Consider the following 22933-nt stretch of genomic DNA (forward strand, 5'->3'; position numbering starts at 1 on the left):
ATGTGTAGTGGTGCCAGTAGAGAAGTAGCGCGTTCATAGCCACCAACACCGCCAGAATAGCGGTGATCAGGCGCTAATCGGTCGCGATATAAACCGCGTATAAGATTCCCGGTTGCTTTCGAAATTCGCGATAAACGATACCGACGATTATTAATTCGTTAAAAACAGGAAATCTATCGTAGATTTAACCGGTTGATTTCGAGGAAAAAACAGCGACGCAAATTGTGCGGCGCTTATTGGCGCGCAAGGATACAGTATACTGGCGGTATACTAGCTGAGCTTACCCGGCTTCATACAGTCCGTCAGCGCGCACCTTGCACGGAATGTACGGAGAGCCGTATGAATTAACGACGGACTGCGGTAAGGGGTGAGCAGTTAATTGGTAGTTCAGTTTATAGCGTGTGTTGGCTATGGCTTCTTAGTTTAGAGCTAGTTTTGCGTGGAAAATCGTCGAGAAACAACCGTTCGTGGTCGGACCGTGATCGCAAACCGACTCGTATCGAACCGTTGAAGTGATTACTGATTAAAATCGTGCACTAACACCTCGTGAAGATACGGCTAGACAATAAAAATGACACAATATCTACCACCCAATCTACTGGCACTGTTCGCGCCTAGAGACCCTATTCCTCACCTACCGCCCATCGAGAAAATTTCGGCGGAATTGCGTCCGTACACCGGCGTGGCTACTTTCCTGGGACAATTCGAGGTAATGTCACCCTACTGCTTGTCTTTATTTTATTCGTTTGTAACTTGTCATGCTTTGGGTTGGACGAGAAGAGAGCCGGAGAAGAAGGGACCTGCTGCCGGGGGCGGTGTGGCGGTGGGGTGTAAAAACGATAGAATATATAAATATCAAGCCATATTAAAGTCCGGTGTTGTTATATAGATGTAGTAAAAATTAGACGAGAAAATCGATTAAGATTGATTTTGTAAGTAAAGGAAAAAGCGCAACGTTTTTTTCCGATTTCAAAAACATGGACGGATAATGAAATGAGAAAATGAGAAGCGATTTTTGAAAAGTGCTCGACACGCAAATACGAAATATATATATATGAATATAGGTTTTTATTCCCGGTTAGAGAGATGTAGATATTATAAAGATATATATAGAGTAAAATTGTAAGATTTTTAGCGGTTGTCAACTTACAAATTATTGTCGAGAATGGTCGATACTATCGCTGATGCCATTATATATCATATACGGGTAGTTCCAGTATCTCTCTCTCTCTCTCTCTCTCTCTCTCTCTCTGATTGTTAGTAGCTAGATCCGTAAAATTAGCTTGATTGATTTGCGCGACAAACGATCATCAATTTATTTGCGCGAGGTGAAATTTTGATCAGATAGAATTCTTCTCTCTATGAAATTTTTTTCGTTTTTTTTACATTTTTGAAATTTCTAAAAAAAAAACTACGCCTACACTAAATGCGGAGCCCTATAGTAGCTGTTTAAATCATTAGCTATATATGTATATTCTCGGCACTCGAGAGAGAGATATAGTAGTGAAGCCTACAACGCGCGCTCTCTCTCCGCCGCGCAAAACGGTCGTTTGCGCGAAATCAAACGCAAAGACAAGCGCGCTTAGTCCAGCTGTGTTTCGTGATAGGTTCGGATCAAAAACAGCTGCTCTAAAGGATTAAAATCAATCGCCGGTTCAATGTGTATTGTCTGATTTCAAAATGTTTCTCGCGATGACGGCCGGTAGTCTGGCGCGCGAGAGTTTTGGTGTGTGTGACTCGTCGCTGCTAGTCGTGTTGTAGTGTCTATTGTACGTCGCTGGTGAGTTTCGACTAAGCCGACCTGTTCGTGTGCATTCAGCCAGCAGCTCGTGTCGTCGTAGTCGTCGTGCGTTCGATTGTAGCCTCCAGATGGCGGACTCGACTTGAGGAATAAATCAATCCGGGGCTGCATGAGACATCGTCAGCGTATTTCACACGGTTACGACGACGACGACAACGTTATTAAACGGCGATCGTTTTCACCGCGGTCATTTTTAATCCGTGTCATTATTATTATTATGTCGCGCGTCGACGTAAATATCACCAGTTCGTACGAACGGTTAACGTTTTAAAAACTAAAACAATTGAATAGACGCGCGCTGGCGCTAAAACGTTCGTACTCGTAGAAATAATCAATGTCCCCCGCGCGTGTTGCGGTTATTAACGATGACAATAGAACCCGATCGTTCCGATAGTTACATCCAGCGCGCCGATCGATTGTCCCCGAATTCGCGCGTGATTCGGTCGGTCGGTCGGTCGGTCGACAGAGAGAGAGATCGCTACGCGTTCGTTCGACGGTTTATATTCCGTTCATCGCGAGGATGATCCACGGAATGATGATTGCAGCCAGCCCATCTGCCGCCAGTAGTGCGAGGACAACAGTATGTGTGTATATATGTACGCGCGCGAGGAGAGAGAGCTCGGAGTGTGCGTGTGTGTCACAATACACAATATAATAGTGATACTATTTAGTAGATACTCGATTTGCATATTCAAATTCTATTGGTAATTGCATCAATGCAAGGTGCAACCAATTATGTACTAGCATAAATATTTTATTAGTGTTAATGTAGACTGAACAGTGCGCGTATCGGCTCCTAAAACTGTTTAGTTATCCGACATTGCGACGCATTGGTTTTTGCGCGACGGCGCGTGTTTGCGCGATCTGATCCGATTGATTCCGATTCGGCTGGGATTTTGATTTAAATTTTATCGTCAGTATTTAATAGAAATTGAACGCGTTGAAAATGTCGCGCTGGTTATGAAGATGGGATAAACCCTAAGGAGATCGGGGAATTTGGCCGTGGGGGTTGGAAAAAATTTCGTACAGACCCTGTGCTGTAATGGATGCCTTAATTTCCACCGCGCTTGCATGAATTTCAATTTGTGAAGAATGAATTGATTGTTAGATTCAAAACCTTGAAATTTCTCTGATTCACTCGGGGAATTTTGTGTAATCACGTGAAAAGCTCAAAAAGAATTTATAATTCTTATATGGGCAGAAAGTCGCCACCCTGATTATGTTTTAGTCATGGACTCTTAAGTTAAGGGAATTTCTGCTTCCCTGATCTATATATAGTTCCTGTTGAACTTAGTCATTCATTATGTACGATTTATCCCGGTAGCGATTTTATGGGGTAGTTTTACAAAATAAGCCGCGATCACATGTAAGCATTTTTGGCCCAGAACGACTGTTCACATGGCCCGACCGAAAACGTTGGACCAAGTCCGAGCCAAATATTAGCACGGGACAATTGATTGCAACTGGTTCTCGAAATGATTCCACTTCACTTTAGTATGAGCATTGTTTAGTTTCGAGTGAGTGGTTTGTTTACGTGTGAACGCGTTCTCTAATTAGGCACAAGCCAAATTTGGCTCGAGCCTGATCCGTGCCAGTTTGGACGGGGCCGAATCATCTTCGTGTGATTGCGGCTATAGTATGCAGAACCAGACTCTCTCTTTCCCAAGATCTATATTGTGATTATCCCAGAAATTTTCATTGAAAAGCGATCATAACGCTGAATTTTAATGGGGATGAACTTTCTCCGTCAGAAATATCAACATCTGTTTTAAAATCCAGATCGATATAGTTTTAGAATTAATGTCTATATGTCGAGAGTGTGGGTGTTGTATACTCATTGATCTCCAAACGGGATCAAGTCATGTTTGCATGTGTTCATTGGCACGGTGGCCACTGACCTGGAAAACTCAGCATTGATTATGGAATATTGATTTTCAAGATGGGTTAAAGCAATATGAATAGTAGTATCCCGGATAGCAGGGTTCCACATCGTTCCCCCCTTACATTTGAGATAACATTTTCACTACCTGGCTTCAGTGAGTTATGCATACAGTGGCAAATGATTGCTGGCTGTGTTCTCTAATCGATCTCTCTAATCACTCTAGGAAGTGATCCATTTAAAAAAAGACCCCGTAAAGAGACTTAACGTCTGCCACGTGTGTCAAATACGTATAGAACTTGGCCGTTTAGATGTTTTGTCCCCCCCCCCCCCCCCATATTCAAAATTCCCAGATCCATCCCTGCTTAGTGCGAAACACAGATTTAGCTAGTCGTTAACTAAGTGAAGGTCTCTACGTTGTAATATTTCTAACAGTCTATTCTAGCTGTGTTGATATATTTGTGGTTGTTGTAATCGTTAATTCTTACCTGCGCTGAGATTTCGTCGTCGTCGCCGTGGTTTCGTCCGCGTCCGACGTCATTTGCTCGGTCGAACTTTTCGGCGACGTCGATTTCGATTTTCGTTTCGAGTCGCGTTTTAAAGTATCTCCGTCGTCTGTCGTCGGCGCCGACAGCAGCGGCTCGGACGCGCCGCCGTCGTCGCGTTTCACCGGCGACAGGTCGAACGACTCGGTCGGTTTGTCGTCTTGCGTCGCGTCGACGCGGTTCGTTTCGCCCTCCTGCGGTGTCGGGCTCTTCGATTTGCGATTCAACAATTTGCGATACATGTCGCCACCGGGGGGCGTGTTAGCTCTCTCGGTTCGTACGTTCGTTCGGCGTTCACCGGCCGGCAACTCGCGACATCGAACGTCCCTTCACCCGAATTCGTGGCTACAAATATACGGCATCGTTTGTTTCGTAGCTACGACACCGGCGGCCATCTTGGATGATATGAATCTTCTTATAATCGACCGTGGAACGCGCGCGGAACGGACGACAACGTCATCGCCTATAAATCCACGTCGCGCAAAATGGCCGTCGATATATCTCTCCGTTCATTGGATAGTCTTCACTGTCGATAGATCCGCGCGCTCGTGGCGTTTCCGGTTTTCGAGCACCCGCGGCTGAACGTCGTTCTTCCCGCGGCGAATCGGATTTTCCCGTCCACCTAAAAGAGAATGATCGCTGTTTTATAATATATGTATATACGTCGAAGTCTTGGTGGTGGCGTTCCTCGTGCGTTTCGGTTAGTTCGATCGATTTTTGCCCGCGGCGACGGTTATCTTTTTCGAACCTCGAGCTCTAATCATCGCGCTCGGCGATCCTTCCGTTCTTTACCTATATCTATATCGACTTTTTCGTTTAATAGACTTTTATACTGATGCTAGTAGCACGTTCGGTCGTCGGTACTGAAACCCTGCGTGTATATTCCTGCGTATTGTGCAACACGCGCGTACGTATGTATCTATGTGTATGTGTGTGTGTGTATTACGAAGGTAGAACATTCTTCTTCGGCGAGCGAGAGAGCTGCTCCCCGCTATACCTTCACCAACATGTGTAACTTTAGACGAACTCGGCGATAAAGTGTCGGATCTAAAAATGGCTCAATAAACCCCCCGAGAACTAGTTAAAACTCAAACGCAAAACGGCTAGAATAGAATCGGTACGCTCGATTTGTGGCGTGCAGGTAATTATGCTGAAACTTTTCCTCCACCGCCTACGAAAACTATTAGTTTTACTATTCTTTATCGGGAATGGCCCCCGATGTCAGGCCGGGGTCATAGGGTATTGCGATGAAAGCGTTGTTGCATTGCGCGTGGGTTGAATTATATGGTGCAAAGATATTTATACTTGTTTCCCCCTATAGTGGCAGCTGGGGGAGGGGGAGGGGGGGGGGTAATGCAGGTGAAGTTGTCCTTAAAGTACATGCTGTCGATGACCGGGTTACCGTGCATCAGGGGATTTTGTATCTAAACTTCCCTGCATCGGGAAATCAGGGAATTTATTTTTTAAATTTCCCCGCAAGGAGTTCGGGGGGGGGGATCTGGGTATTTTCTCATCGCGATCTGCAGAATTCTGAGATAGAATCGTCGGGTGATTGATACCTACTCGACGACGTCCCGAGAATTACGATTCTAATTATTTATCAACGAATGAATGAGCAAAATCCGAATGATTTATTCTGACGGCTTCACGGTTTTGAGTAAATTTCATCGTCGGATGAATAGATTCATGAGCGACGATTATGTAGCCGTTTTATTGTCGTGTCAGATAATTTACGGGTTTTTTGCTTAAATTTAACTCTTGAGCAAACTGAGATCGACGTCAATCTGCTGCCGGTTGTCGTCGACGGACTTTCCTAAAAAAAAATGATTTTTTACATTTCTGTTTCGCTATTTGCAGGACCCGAAGGACACGCCTCCCCCGACACGCGTCGAAACTAGAGACGAAAGGAAAGAAAGAAAGGTGACCAAAAAAAAAAATTATACTTCTCTTATCTTTTTTTTTCGCCGATTTGACGCAATAGATTCGAAAATAGAACTAATCAATAGTTGTCGATAAACGCATACGTTGCACTTCAGCTGTAGTCGTCATGTCTTTGGGGGGTTTAATTTTTTTTTTTTTAATTATTATTTCGCGGGTAACGTTCTAAGAATCGTCCCGTCGATTGGTGATAAAAATTCTACAGAAGCTGGAAAAAAGTGTTTTTGATCTTTCCGCCTGGTTGCTGACACCAGCTTGTGTTAATGTATGTTTCCCACTTGTCGCCATTGATTTTTTCTTTTTTTCTGGAAAGGCGGTTCCTTCTTTAGTGTTTGAAATGAAACATGACGCCGTACGCGTTGTACGGTCGGAGAGAAAAAATTGATAACTAGGTTAATTACAGTCAAACACGCGGCAATTGATTTTTGATAAGTCGTATTTAGTTTTGCCTCGAAGAAACGACTTGATTTTCTGACTTGAACCGCGACTAATGGACGAACTGCGCGTTGAAATACGGGGGTCCCTACGATTCCTTAAATCCTAAAAAAACTTCTAAGCAGAAAGTGCCTTTGAAGGTGCTTGAAACGCCTTTAATTGGAGCCAAAACGTCCTCAAATTTGAGAAATAGTCAATTAGAAATTGTCTAGTTTGTAGGCTGTACATTAGACTTCACCTAAATCGGTACAGTTGGGACCAGGATATTTTCTTTACCCAATTAGGCAGTTATCAAATTAGAAACCTAGTTTAGGTAATATATAGGATAGTCGCTGGGTCACTGAATCAATGGTTTACCGAGATAAACAGTACCGATTCAGGAGTCTATAATCAGGGATATGAAGTGATGCGGACACTTCCGTGAAATTTGAAATTTTCTCCTTAAAAACTCCTAATATCCAGGAACAGGGTTCATAGCGGTCATTGAAAGTCATGAAATGGGAATCGGTCAATTCAAGGCCTTGAAAGTCATTAAATTGCTTCTAAAGTCATTGAATCATGGTCATTAATAGCGATCTACTTTACTACTGATGAATAACCGGTCCGTATAGGGACCCCGCGGTGGAAACTTTGCGACCCTTTTTTTTTCTTTTTTTTCTAATCGAGAATTCGACTGTTTCTCGTATGCGTATCGACTTAATGAACCTCTCTCGTTGTTTATTTTCGCAGCGTCGAGAACGAGCGGAACAAATCGCGTATAAACTAGAGCAAGACTTAGCGTTATGTAAGTATAGTATATTCTGTTTGGAAGACGCTGGAGCGTTCGTTCGTTCGTTCGTTCGAGCCTCGGTTCACTCTCTTGTTGCTCTGTTTATTAATAATCTATTTTGTTTATTCTAACGTCGAACAGGTGTCATTTTCTTCTCGTTGCGAACATACTTCGATGTTCGCTCCTCCTCGTTCGAATTCGAAGGGTAGATGATGATGATGATGATGATGATGCAGCGAGTGAGAGGAAGAGAGGCTGAGCTATGAACGTGTAACACTTGTTGCATCATCATCTATCGTGTCCGGTTTGAATTTCGTCGATTCTAAGTCTGGGGGTGGGAAAGCAGTCAGCTAGCTATTCGGAAACTGCCTGTTATACAAGGTGGCCGCCGTCGACCTGAAAAACTCAGGCAATTTGACAAATTTTGGGGGAAAAACCTGGAAACTCAAAGAATTTGACAAATTTTGCATCAAAAAATCTGGAAAACTCAGGAATTTGATAAATTTTCTATTGAAAAAACATGGAAACTCAAGAAATTTGACAAATCTTTCACGAAAAACCTGAAAAACCCGGGGAATTTTGATAATGTTTTCGACATGATTCATGAAATATGAATAGATTGTAGCCTAGAAATTTCTATGATTCTCTCAGGGAATTTTGTGTTATAACAATGGAAAACATGTTTGTTATGTTGGCTTGTCCTGTTTGTTATATTAATCTGAACATATTGCGTATCGTCAGAATTTCAAGCATTGCGTGCGAATGATTCCCTTTCTAAATATTTCGAATTGCAAAACGCAGACAAAATGTTATCTTAAAACATGCGATTCTTTTCTCAATAGTCTGGCGCATCTTTTCGTCAAAATTTATTACCTTTTTACGCGGCTTATTAATCCGATTTCCTTCTCTTCTAATAACCGTCGACCTTGAAGTCGTCGTAGTAATACTTTGGTTCGAAATATCAGATAAAAGTTCCTAGCTGCCTGGTTGCCATATTTGTTTCAATAGTCGTTGCGGAGATTTCGTTATCAGGCGAAGAACGAAGATAGCGTTTCACTTGCACTCTAAACAACAGACAAACAGCAGAAAAAATTTCGTAGCTGCCTGGTTGCCATATTTGTTTTAGCGGTCTTATGTCAACACCCAGTTATGATCATTCCAAAGAATCATTGTCGGGTGAAGAACGAAGATATCGTTTCGGTTGCACTGCAAAGGAAATGACGCAAAAACAACAGAAAAAAGTCCATAGCTGCCTGGTTGCCATATTTGTTACGAAAGTCAAATATCAACCACTGTTAATGATCATTCCAAACAATCGGAAGAACTAAGATAAACATTTCACTTCCTTTCGAAACGACAGAAAAAAGTCCATAGCTGCCTGGTTGCCATATTTGTTTCACTGGTTGAATATTAACACGCGTTTGCGATCATTCCAAAAGATTCATCCGGTGATGACCTGAAATAACGTTTCAATTGCACGGAAAACAACGCGAAAAAGTCCTTAGCCGCCTGGTGGCCGTATTTGTTATGGCGGTTAAACGTTTAACGTTCGGCGGTGGTCGAAAAATAATCGCGTTCCGTCTTCAGAAATCGACGCTAGTTGACGCGATACACCGGCGGACGAGGATGAGTTACAGGTATATATCTAGGTGTACATCATCGTCGTCGTCATCATCATCATCGCATCCATCCTATTGATCACCGTTTACAATGGGTGTCTTCTCGATCGTATCTGTGTATCTCCCTCTTCCGTATGTGTGTTCATATGTAAACCCTTAATCAATAGAGCTTCAACCAATATTGATATATATATATATATATATATGTATTTATAGATTTTAAAGGATGGATTCATCGTTATTATCCATACTACATTTTACATACTCGACGCGCATATATGTATCGGGACTGGGTTAGTCACGATAACGCGCGCTCGCCTTTTTTTTCGATCGAATACAAAGGAGTTTTGTTTAACGACGGTGGCGATGACATTTCGAGAAATCGAGCTCGAAATTTCGTCGTGTAACTCTATTTGAGAAACTTAAAACAGAAATGCTCCCAATTCACACTATTAAGCCTGATTCTAAGTATCTGGGGCCAGTTCCATAGTCGAGACTTATAACCAAAAGTGGTCTTAAGTTGTTAGATTGGCTTCAGAACTAAGATTGGCTTAGATTGGTCTTAAGTCTAAGCCCTCTCTACGGAACCGGCCCCTGAACTACCTCAAAACCTCTTACTGTTCGTCACTATTCTACACAGTTTAAATTTCTACAAAATTCAGATCACTCAAAAATGACTATAAATGCGTGTCGAAACGTCGTGTGTGGATATATTTGGTGGTTCGCACGTGATGCAAAACTTAATTAAGTATTTAAAATGATATTTTGTGATGTTCTGGTACGGTAGAACTGACACAAAATAAAGCAGGTTTTATCGTACAAGTTTTGTGTTGATAAGTCGCGCGTTTTAGTCAAATTTTGTATCGATTTGAAGATTCTTCATCGAGATCGAGTTAAAGATATAAACGTTTTGATATAACAGTTGTGTGACGAAAAAGTGAGGCGATATTGTCACATGTATCCAATTGGCGGTGGCATATTGAAATCATGGCATTCGGAGCCATCCCTTTTTTTTAGTTCGATGGCTCCAGGTGGAGTTCGATATATTTTTAACGTCGCCTTTAAAGATTTATTTTTGCAAAAATATCGACGTCGCGAAAACTCGCTTTTTCAGTTCGGGAAATTTCTCGTTCATATCGTACGCGGTGTTTAGAGAAAATGATGCTTTCCTCGTCGCTCTATGCAGCAGATACATTGCCCGGTCTACATCGAGATAATACAAAACTGTTAAAAGCTTTAACCCGTATATGCGTTAGCCCGACGAGGCCTTATTGCGACGATGGCTGCGTGTTAGAAGCAATTAATAGCTGAAATATTTGCGAATAATAGCTTTTATCGGATTCCGTTGCGGATATATTTAATTGTATGGCCGCGCATGTCTATAATCCGCTGTATGTATCAGTTATCTGTTAATTTCCGTATACGTATATATATTGTTTTTTTTCTCTCGATATTTTCAGGGGACCCGGCGACCGATATAAATGCGACATCCGACCCGTACAAGACTCTTTTCATCGCGAGAATCGTAAGTCGATGGCCCGCGGGATTCTTATACAGGGTGGCCACTGACCTGAACAACTCGGGGAACCGGGGAAAATCTAGAAAAAGTCAGTGAAAACTCGGGGAATTTTACGAATCTTGATAAAAACCTGTAAAAATTGTGGAATTTGGATGATGTTTTTGACCACATGTTTCTTAACACTACATGGTTCATGAAAAAATGTATAGATTGTAACATTTTAAACCGAGAAATTTCTCCGATTGGGGAAGTTTTTGTAAACACAAATCAGGGAAAGCTATGAAAGATTTGTAAATTGGTGGAGGGGGCTGCCAGCCTACATCGGATGAAAATCAAATCTTTCTTCAATTATATGCACTGAGTTTGGTACCTGAAATCTTTGAAATGTCATATTCGGTCGTTCTTTTCGTGATGATTTCGATGAACGCCTAATTCGTTCGTTAATCGTTATAAAAGCCTGGATTTTTCGCATGCTCGAGTCTCGATAATGATCTTGTTTGTAGTAAACCCCAGGCAGAGTAGATACTCGATCGGAGAGCTAAAAAACGAAGATGTGATATGTTGAATAAAATCTGTTCAACTCGTCGTCACTTCTTCTCAGTTCTCCATCGTACATAACTTATATTTTTAGAATCTAATTCGAATAGTTCAAAGTCAGTTTATTCGAGAGACGAGTTTCCGAGTTCGGATTCGAGTTTTTCATGTGATTTTAGTTGTACAGTCAAACACCACTCCGATAAACCTCGCCTAACGCCCAATTATTTTCTGGCGACGGAATGTTTGTATTTGGTCTTGGAACAAGTAGAGATTAAAGCACCCTTTGTATACCAGGGTGGCGCCACTGACCTGGAAAACTCAGGGAATTCGAATAATATTATTGACCACGTGTTTCTTATCTTGATCAGTACGTGATTCAATGAAAAATGAACGAATTGTAAAATTTAAGACTTAGAAACTTAAAAATTTCTTTTGATACATCCAGGAATTTTGTGTAATAAAATCAGGGAAATCTCAATTGATGTGTAAATTGGCAGAAAGTGGCGGCACCCTGTATACGGCCAATCCTGTACTTCTTATACCGCCCAAATCCTAAATCACGGGTTGTCAGTTTATCGGATGAAAAAAATGTACAATTTACATTCGATTTTTTTTTTTTTTTCAGAATTTTGACACGAGCGAATCGAAGCTTCGTCGAGAATTCGAAGTCTACGGCCCGATACGCATGGTAAGAGGGGAATATTCGGAGATAGATCGCCGACACGAGTCTGTGCGCGTTATTTATTACTGAACGGCGTTTTCATCGCTGAACTTAACATACTTTATTTCTACGCGGAATTATCTTTAGTTCCGCTTCACATATATATATATATATATATATATCAGGGTCGGTACAATTCCTTGATTCGTTAAAAACGTCTTCTGAACAGAGAGTGCTTTTTAAGATTCTTGAAACTCCTTTAATTTGAGCAAAGTCTTCAAAGAAAACTACAGTAGACTAACGTCTAAATCGGTACAGTTGGGACCAGGATATTTTCTTTACCCAATTAGGGGGTTATGGAATTAGAAACCTAGTTCAGGTTATTCAACGGCTGAAAATTTGCTTACAAAACCAGTACCGAGATAAACAGTACCGGTTTAGTTTGAGTCTACTGTAATCGGGATGTGAAAGCGATGCTGAAATTCGAAAAAACTTTTTCCTCGAAATTCCTTCTATCCGGGAATGACTGATCTGTAGGGACGGTGTATATGTATGAATACGGTTAACGTAGGAAAGATTTAATACGTATTTGATTGGAAACCGCCTCTGTATCTTACAGCGAGGTTCTCTCAATGGCAGTAGTTGCAGCAGCGATAACGCCGCGAACCCTGGCTTTTTCACATACTCGTATTCAACGCGATGATCTTGTATGTAGTAAACTCCAGGCACAGTAAACCACTTGATAAACCGCTAATAGTTGATACGCGCGCGGTCGGCGCTATCAATCGGCAAATCAAGAAACACTTCAATCATTATTAAACTCCTCCTTCAACTGATTTAAGTTTGTTTGATCTGGATTAATCGATATCGTGGTTTCATTTTTTTATGCATGTGTGCGCGTATGGTTTTTCCCTATAAGGCTATAATGAAAATTGATACCTCGTTAAAGAAAATTACTATGACTACGAACCAGGTATTTTTAAAAGTTGAAAAAAACTTGCATTAACAAATCCAGGATAGAACTAATGTTTACATCAGTATCCACTTTAGTCAGTGAACTGTTTTTAGGACAAGGATATATTTTTTCTGTTTTCTCCTGGTATATTACTATTACTTATAAATGTAAACAGCCTTCACTTAGACTTGTAGTTATTAGTAACAATGTTTGAAACGTGGGTTTTCTTTTGATTATTCGTATTTTATAATCAGAAATGACAGAAATCACATTGATTATGATTCTCATCATTTGATGAGATAAATTGGGAATGCTATAAATTAGTTAAAAACTATAGAATTTCTGATATTTAGCCATTTAAGCAATTGAACTTAGATCCTTTATTTACGGGAGGATATAGATTTGATAGTTGATTCTCTGTTCCCTGGACTGGGTGGTAGAATCCTGATACTTGTTAGAAGTCCGATTCGGTATATTAGAGCTTTATATATTTAGTAGTACTGATAGATACAGTAGATACTCTGTATGCAATTTGATAAAACCCTGATACAGCAGATACTCTGCAGTTTGATAAAACCGTGATACAGCAGATACTCTGCAGTTTGATAAAGCCCTGATACAGTAGATACTCTGTATGTTGGGTGATAAAACCCTGATACAGTAGATACTCTGTATGTGGGGTGATAAAGCCCTGATACAGTAGATACTCTGTATGCAGTTTGATAAAGCCCTGATACAGTAGATACTCTGTATGTTGGGTGATAAAACCCTGATACAGAAGATACTCAGTATGCGGCGTGATAAAGCCCTGATACAGTAGATACTCTGTATGCAGTTTGATAAAGCCCTGATACAGTAGACACTCTGTATGCAGTTTGATAAAGCCCTGATACAGTAGATATTCTGTATGTGGGGTGATAAAGCCCTGATACAGTAGATACTCTGTATGTGTGGTGATAAAGCCCTGATACAGTAGATACTCTGTATGCAGTTTGATAAAGCCCTGATACAGTAGATACTCTGTATGTGTGGTGATAAAGCCCTGATACAGTAGATACTCTGTATGTGTGGTGATAAAGCCCTGATACAGTAGATACTCTGTATGCAGTTTGATAAAGCCCTGATACAGTAGATACTCTGTATGTGGGGTGATAAAGCCCTGATACAGTAGACACTCTGTATGCAGTTTGATAAAGCCCTGATACAGTAGATACTCTGTATGTGGGGTGATAAAGCCCTGATACAGTAGACACTCTGTATGCAGTTTGATAAAGCCCTGATACAGTAGATACTCTGTATGTGGGGTGATAAAGCCCTGATACAGAAGATGCTTTGTATGCTGTGTAATAAAACCCTGAATACTGATACAGTACTGGTAGAACCCTGATACAGTTGTTGTAGTGGGGGAGATAAAGTCACGAAAGACTATTGTAGTCCGATAGTGTAATTACTTGGCACATTGGGTGAAAGAACCCTAATAGAGTACTCATAGAACCCTGATACTGTAATTACGGGGCGGCAGCTGAAATGTTTCGTGATTGCGATGTGTATCATGATCATTAAATTCTATTGCTGATACTGATCCCGGCGTCTCACGGCGGCTGCTGCTGCTGCTGCTGGTACATTCCGGTATCACACGTCATTAATTACAGATCCCACAGTTAATACGCATACATACATACATACATACATACAGGCAGGCACTGGCATCGACCGACAAACGAACGCAGCTATCATAATGTGTCTCTGTTGTACGCAGCCGATGAGATCGGTCTCTCGAGAAATCTTTTCATGAGCTTCTCGCGCATTCGTTGAATCATCAGCAGCTCTTCGGCCGACGACGACGACGACGATGCCGCATACAGGCGGTTAGATTTTTATATACGTTCGTTTTCTGCCACACGTCGTCGACGATGCATGCGTTACATACGCGGTTCTGACGGCTTCGGTTTTAAATTGAAATTAAGCATCCGAATGCAGCCGTCGTCGTAGATTAACCGATTCAAAGGCGAATCGAGAAAATGCGGCGCCGAAGTGAAAAGAGTTCATTTCGTAAACGCGACGATTTCAGCGATATTTTCTACGCGGCTGAAAACTTGAACGGTTTTGGTTATTTGATGGATTTTTTTTTTTTGGCTCCGTACAGTTCTTTACAGATCAGGGAAAATCATGGCACACTCAGGGTACCCGCTTTAATCTAGAAATCAGGGAGTTTTCATTTATTGAATATTCTGTTAATTGATCGGATTCCTAGGAGATCAAGCCAGGGAAACAGCAAGTCGGATTCTGAATTTATATTTTCCTGTTCAAAAAATCATACAATTCAAGGGCCAGTTGCTGAAAATTTGGGTAAAGATAAATACCATAGGAACAATGAACTTTTAATTGTCTCTTCACCAACTTTTCAGCAACTACAGCCCCTGAGTCTTTTCTTGAAAAGTCGGGGAACATTTTTCGTGTCTTTAGGGGCCTGTCTAAGAACCGTTTACGCAGATGTTAGTACAGAGCGAGCGGTGATGAATCCCGCCTCGGTGGCGGAGGCTGATCGACACCGGTCGTCGCCGCCGGTGATGAAACCCGCCTCGGTGGTGGAGGCTGATCGACACCGGTCGTCGTCGCCGCCGCCGTCAAATTTCATTAACGCCGCGAGTGACTTAAAAGCGTTCAATTTAACGAATGTTTACCCGCGATACGTGTTCATTCGCCGCGTCTGCTCCCGACGAGAAATATCGGATAATCGAATATTATCGATAAGTGCTCGGTGGTTTATTGATTATTGATTTCGTGTATACGTACGCGCGCGTGAGAGGTAACCGTAGAGAATGTGTGTATGTGTGTGGGTCCGGTTATAATTGATAATGTGAATGTCGGGTGTGTACGCGTGTGTGGGCTTGAAGGCTTACTGTATTCATCGTGTTCTCCATATGCTGATAATGCATTCGTTCATGATTGATTTTTTTTAAATTTTTGACCTTATTAGGTATGTCACTCGCAAACCTGATGTAACCTGCTCGTAACAAAACAGGATCCAGGTCCGCAGTTATGAGTTGAATGTGACTCGGGAGTTAACTCATCGAAAATGAAATGATTTCAACTCTTGAGTTAACTCTCTTTTCTAACTCGTAATTGTGGAATTCGGCCCAGGGATTTTGATATCTATATGCTGGGATCTAAAAGGGACTGCTTTTATGCATTCACTTATTTAATTGGTCACTGGATAGTGGATATTTCTAAGGGGTGGTTGGTTTTCGGAGTAGGACGGATGTAAAAATGACAAGGGGGGCTTGTGGAGAACAGTGTATGTACTTCGATGCCCCCCCCCCCCCCCCCCGCGCGCTCGCGTTTTCCAAGAATCGCAACACAATAATAATAAAAGTAATGTTTTCAACAGATGTGCAGCCGAGTCCAATTTCCAGTTATCCGCTGGTGTGCGTATTGTCAGAGAAATGGTTTATTCGTCTTTGTACCCGATACTGAAAAATTGATATATGGCGTCGAAATCCATTCTTTTTTTTTAATTATTATTAATTACCTACTTCACTTATTGGAAAATCCGAAGTCAAATACAAATTTACGGCTGTTGTAGTTGAACTGGTTCCGCTTCAACGAACTTGTCAGTGTTGACGAGTATGCGTACTACTTTCAAACCACGAATAACTGTTATATTCGTCATTTGTAATAGGGGCCGGGCGCTTACCTGGATATCGGCGGAAAGTCAGGGAATGATCTTTTCTTTCAAAAAAGTCAGGGAATTTTGTAAAAAAAATTTTTTAATGAATATCAAGGTCCTTAATTTATTTGAAATTTTTGGTCTTTGATGGAGAAATCCGATGAATTGTTACGTATATAAATTTGCAATGCGTTTGTAATCCTGTTGATATAGATCCATTGTTTCCTTATAACGACATGCATGTAATAACATCTGATTTGAATGAAAACTGAATCTAAATTTTGCCTATTTTTTGCGTATATTTCAGATCCGGTTGGTAACTGATAAGCTGTCTAATAAACCGCGGGGATACGCATTTATAGAGTATGAACATGAACGTGATATGCATTGTAAGTATGCTAATCGAGGTTGACCTCTGACCTGACGTCACGAGTGTCCCTCCGGCGCCCCGCAGCAGGTGGCGCCGTTCTACGCGGCGTATCGATTACACCGTTCTATGAACGCGAGGATCGGTCGTGGTCGAAAAAAAAAAAACATTTACGATAACCATCGTTGAAACCATGTTGATGTGATATCCCGATCTCAAGAGTCTGAAATGTTTCCTTGAGCTAGAAGTTTATTCGACGTTTCGACTATATCCTTCTAAGTCCTGCATTTTTAAGCTGGTACCTCGTCTTAAGTTTTAAAAAACCTCTGATAGGTGAACGATCAACCAACCTAGCAAACACCTTTATGAATTTGATTTCCCTCAAAATTTCACATTGAATTGCTAGATTATTCTCTATTTTGCTTGAGGTTTTTTAAGCATATAAAGACTAGAATTACGACATGCTACGAATGTTCTCAAAGCCACTAACGTAAGGCGATTACTCGAACCCCCCGCCCCCTCCGAAAAGGGGGTAACCCCTCTTCCACTGCTTGCATGCTATGGCCCAATCCCGGACTGGTACAAGGTCCCGGTTTTCCTCAGAAACTCCAAACAGAAGATGCTGTTAAGGCTGTTTGAAGCTTCTTTGACTTCATCGAAATGCCCCTAACTCAACAGAGACCCAAAACTTTTTGCCAAAACTATAGATGGCCGACGCCCGACTCGTGTAAACATTTCAGACTCGAGCGTAAGATTTTATATCGAACGTTTAAACGATATTCGTACTCAACCGCTACGAACACGTGTTACACGCGTAAACTGTTGATTTACGCTAAACGATTGTCGTCGTCGACGTCGTTTCGCGAACGAGGCGTGTTTCGAAACGTTTTGTGTCGAGCAACTCGCGCGGCAAGATGTATTAATAAGGTTGACGCGTTGGTGGAGTCAATAATTTCGGTGCGAACAGATGGTTTTAAACGACGCCATTTAAACTGCTACTAAATTAAATCGGTAATAATGGCGTCGGTAAGATTTATAACGAATGACACAAAGAGAATTTTTTTTTTTTAAAAGGTGTATTTTGGATTGGTAAGATTTTTAAATCGTGTCCTACGTAAAGGTACATATATAGACGTATCGAAATGATTAGTGGGTAAGACCAGATTGTGTAGGTTAGGTTTTGTTAAAGCAGGTAAAATAAGCAAGGTTTTATAAGTTGGAGATAAGGTAATTTAGTTCTGAAGTGTAGGAATGGGTTCGATATTCGGTAAACTTATAAGGTTATGACAGGTAAACCACCTAATAAAGGTGAGGTGTATACATTAGTATGGGTTTATTTGGGCGAAGGTGTGTTGAAGAGCTGGCTGTTGCAATTTTGTATTAGAAAGGTGAAGTATGGGTTGAAAGTTCAGGTAATTATATCTACCGCGTAAATGGCTATGGGAGGTTGGGCTTGAAAGTTCATTGTTTTTAGTCTAAAGAGTTGTTTGGGGGTTGAAGTTCATCATCTCTAGACTAAAAGGGATATCTTGAAGCTGTTCAGGTATAGTGTCATAATATTCTAAAGGGTGGTTTGGAGGTTTATTCTGAAGTTCAGGTATTGTATCATCTCTAAAAGAGGTGTCTTGAAACTGTTCAGGTATTGTGTTGTGTACTCAAAAGGGGTAGTTTGGGGGTTGATCCTGAAGTTCAGGTATTGTATCATCTCTAAATGGGCTGTCTTGAAACTGTTCAGGTATTGTGTTATACTCTAAAGGGTGGTAAGGGGTTGATGTTCATGATCTCTAGACTAATTGGGGTGTCTCGAAACTGTTCAGGTATTGTGTATACTCTAAAAGTTGGTTTGGGGGTTGATTGTGAAGTTCAGGTATTGTGTACCATGTTGTTAAGGTTAGGGCGGGGGGAGGGGGTGGCGTTTGATGTAATGACGAGGTTGTAAGTGCCTCGAACTAACGAAGGGTGTAAACCCTCGGTTCAGGTAAAACAGTTTCCGGGTGACAAGATTCGTCATAAAATTGGACTGTTGTTTAGGAGTTGTGAGTGTAGGTATGTTAGGTGGGTATAAATACCAGATCAGGTGTAGTATGGTCATCGCTATTTTTCCCTGAATAAAAAAATTAACAGAGAAATTTAGGCTTCCTTAAGATGAACACACTGTTCGTAGAAAAATGTTTTGAAAAAAACTAATTATCAAATATGGCTGACTTGCAGTTGTCAATTACGCCATAGAACTCAAAAATCCTAGTCCCTGAGAAATTGTTTGAAAATAGCTTGAAAATTACCGATAAACGTTTTAGTTTTAAGTTCGATTGAAGTAAAATTTTCATCTGTTTCGTCCGTCATAAAAAAAAACAATTTCTGATTTTCGGTCATCAAAATTCTTAGAAACAAAATCCTATTAGATATTAGCAGAAAACCCTGTGTATATATATATACAGTATACATTAGAACTATAAATGCTTACTTTGACTTGCCTGCCATTGAATCATTGAGTCGTAATGCGCATTTAACAATAAGCATAACGACTGTTAATGGTTTACTATGGCACCCTTAATCAGGTAGGTCAGGTAAGTTAGGGGTCGTGTGGATGCGTTAGTGAGGCTGCGCGGTGTGATTAAACTGGTCCGATCGTCATTTATAAAAAACAAAACTACGTAAGTTACTACTGCGTAAGTTTCATTCGATTTTGATTCGTTTTTGTTGTTTATTTTTCTATTTCGATGATTATTATTGACTTTTTGTCGTATTTGTTTGATATATATATATATATATATATATCACCACCGCCATCATCTCTATTCCATTGTATTAAAACGTTACGCAATCGTCCGCGGATAATAGCGTCGCCACCGATGCAAATCGATGATATAAGGATAGGTAAAATATATTGTGAGTGTGAAGGTATATTCGTAGGTTTCGAAGGTTTGTAATGCTTGGAGTTAATCGAATAGGGTTTCCGGGTGACAGGTAACACCCCCGACGGGTAAAGTTTGTATACCGCGCAGCAGATGGCGTTTCGGGTTTTCGTCCTTTAGGGTTTTTAGATCTTCAGTTTGTTGTCTCGTGATCGACGAATCACTCGAGAGAGAGTTTTGGTAAAATTTGGTTAGCAGGTTGAGGAATTGTCATCGATTTCAGATGATTGGTTAGTTGCACGTGTAAGGTTCCTCGTCCTTCCATCCATCTGCTGTTGCGTTTTCAATAGGCATGGTGTTCGATGTGTTTGATTTTTTTTCGACGAATGTCTTATTCATCGTCGTTCACGTTTTCGCATTCGATGTTCGTTTCAGCCGCTTATAAACACGCGGACGGTAAAAAAATTGATGGCAGACGTGTTTTGGTCGACGTAATGCGTTCGCGTACAGTGAAAGGATGGCGTCCGAGACGATTAGGTAAGTAATGGACAGTTCTTGTGTCGTCATGGCCAACTTCGGTTTTCGTAGCTAGTCGACTAGTGGTCAGAACTAATAACCGAACGCACTATAGTTTGGTCGTAACGTATTTCAGCGCCTGCCATCTTGGAAATGGGTCGGAACTACGGTGACCGCGCTCAATCCCGTTGTCGACTATTTCCAGACCATAGTTCCGACTAACTGACATTCGGTTTTGTTTAGTTTGACTATAGTGGACTAACTCAGATAACCGAAGTTCACCATTGGTGGCCACAGACTTGGAAAACCGGTTAAATTCAGGGAATCGGAAAAATCAGCGAAAACTCTGGGAGTTTGGATATGTTATTGGCCGCCCATTTCTTGATAAACACGTGACTTGTACAAAGTGAATAAGTTGTAACATTTTAAACCACCAAATCTCTCCATTCACCCGCAGATTCAATCAGGGAATTTGTAAATGTGGAACATCAGAGAACAGGCTAAACCACACAGCATCTCTGCAAAATCAGGGAAATCGAGAAATTTTGCCAGAAAGGGATCTGGATATACTATTGACCACTCATTTCTTTATCAATAAGTGATAAAGAATGAATTAATAGTGAAAATTTAAACCAGGAAATCTCTCCATTCTCAGCGGATTTGTAAATGGAGGAATGTGGCCACCCTGTGTCAAAGATTAAGCCATAGCATCTCTGACTGGAGTTTTGTCACTGATCATTGTAATCAATGAGTGTGTATTAATCCATATTTGTCACTTTCAGGTGGAGGTCTTGGTTCAACGAGAAAGGGCGGGCCCGATGTGAATAGTCGATTTTCAGGACGCGATGATATGAGCGGGGGTGGTGGACGTGGTAGGAGTCCATCGCCGTACAGCGGCGGAGGAGGGGTGGGAGGTGGTGGTCCCGGCGAGCGCGAAAGAGGAGGAGGTATGGGCGGAGGCGGCGGTGGTGGCGAGCGAGGAATGAGGCGTAAACGTAGTCGTAGCCGAGAACGTCGAAGAAGTCGTAGCAGAGACCGTGAAAGACGTAGAAGTCGAGAACGCGAAGGTATTTTAGAAATCGTGATTAAAAGTCTTTAAAATTTTCTGAAGTAAAGTTAATGTCCGTTGTAACGCCATCCTTTTTAACACCACTGCTCTCTTGAGAAATTAACAAAATTCAAATTCAATGGAACAACAGTAGATAGTAGACTTCTAAATAAGTATGGGTAGAACCAGGATTTTCTTTACCCAATTGGGCAGTTACCCAATTAGAAAGCAAGTTAAATAATGTTAAGGATAAAAATTTGCTTACGAAACCACTGAAATTAGTAGTTTACTGAGATAGTATCGATTTAAGAGGAGTCTACTTTTATCGGAATATAAAAGTGATGCAGATGCTTCTTAGAAATTTGAAATTTTCTCCTTTGGGATCATTCATTTATTACGTACGCATAAAATTTGGATTTTTCAACCCCCCTCCCCCTCTGTACGCAAAATCGGCCATTTTTTCATATACATTAAGCATTACAGTACGCAATTGCACTGACCCCTCCCCCCTCCCTTGATGCGTACGTAATAAATGAATGACCCCTTTAAAACTCCTCAAATCCTGGAATGGACTGATCGGTAGAGACCCTGTTATAGTTGACTGATCGAGTCTTCATTGTATTTTCTAACAGATCGCCGCCGAAGGAGAAGCAGATCACGAGATCGCGACCGCTCGAGGCGAAGTCGAAGCCGCGATCGTAAACGCAGCAGACGCAGTCGATCACCGCGCGAGCGACGATCGCGATCGGAGGAACAGGACGATCAATACGGCGGCGGCGCGGACGGACAACGAAACGGTAGCGGCAAACGCGATAACTACGACGACGGTAATCAATACGGCGGCGCCGGGGACGACGACTTCGACGTGCCATACATCAAAGAGGAGCGCGTCGACGACGGATACGTGGAGAACGACCAGAAACCGTTCGTCGGGGGAATACCGGACGAGCCGGTGTCCGATTAGAACGTTCGCGTCGACGCGGGTTGTTTTTTCCCCAAGTGGCGGAAATGTCCGCCGCAATCGAAGTACCTTTTTAACATATTCACGGTTTGCATTTACTCATACATACGCTAGCGTTTAAAACATCGTGGTAGGTATTATACAAACTTTGGAAAAATGTGCGCGAAAGCTACATACATTAACTCTCCTGTTAAACATCTGTTGAATTTCCTACGTGTGATTTCGATTAACTTTAGATGTATGCGTAATGATAACAATGCCAAATTTTTACGAAATTATTTTAAAACTAATGATGACGAATGCTTAAGATTTGAAGTGTTTTAATGGAAGATTGCGTTTTGCTGTAAATAGTGTTCGAATCGAAGGAGTTTCTCTCGTAGATGAAATATAAGCAATCGGTCTCAATGTGCTGATATCTATTCAATCATTACATCTCAAATAGTTACTTTTAAATCCAATATATATACATCGACATGCTTTGTGTGTGTAGCCACATTCTAAGTAAAGAACACAAATCGTACATTATGCTGGAGAAATCTACAAGCCTTTCTTGGTTGACGGTTGAAGGTTCTATTGATTCATTTTGAGATGATGCACTGTTGTATTTATTAAATCTCGAGTAAATAGAATTTTTGTATATATTGTACTTGATGAATATTAGTTTTGCGTTACTTGTTTCTGAGGATTAAAAGCAGTTTCAGCGGAGGAGGTTCAGTGAGAGGAAATGACTGGAATCACAGCCAGTTTTCGATAATGCAAGAATTGAGGATGAAACATTATGAGGATGAAAAGAGCAGTTCACTGGGTTCAAAACTTTTGACTAAGAAGGATGCCCTCATAACCAACAAACTTTCAAAA

The 22933-nt window shown here is 41.3% G+C and overlaps 1 protein-coding gene across 1 annotated transcript; it reads left to right on the forward strand.

Moving 5' to 3' along the window:
• Window positions 1–383: 383 nt before the first annotated feature.
• On the forward strand, window positions 384–22713 carry LOC141913315 (U1 small nuclear ribonucleoprotein 70 kDa-like). Its single transcript, XM_074804810.1, has 9 exons — window positions 384–709; window positions 6083–6145; window positions 7328–7382; window positions 10447–10511; window positions 11668–11730; window positions 16636–16717; window positions 19986–20087; window positions 20849–21133; window positions 21747–22713. The coding sequence occupies exons 1-9, from the start codon at window positions 572–574 to the stop codon at window positions 22076–22078; spliced, it is 1185 nt and encodes a 394-aa protein (XP_074660911.1). The 5' UTR covers window positions 384–571; the 3' UTR covers window positions 22079–22713.
• The last annotated feature ends 220 nt before the right edge of the window (window positions 22714–22933 follow it).

This window comes from Tubulanus polymorphus, chromosome 11, assembly GCF_964204645.1.
Source record: "Tubulanus polymorphus chromosome 11, tnTubPoly1.2, whole genome shotgun sequence".
NCBI lineage: Eukaryota > Metazoa > Nemertea > Palaeonemertea > Tubulaniformes > Tubulanidae > Tubulanus > Tubulanus polymorphus.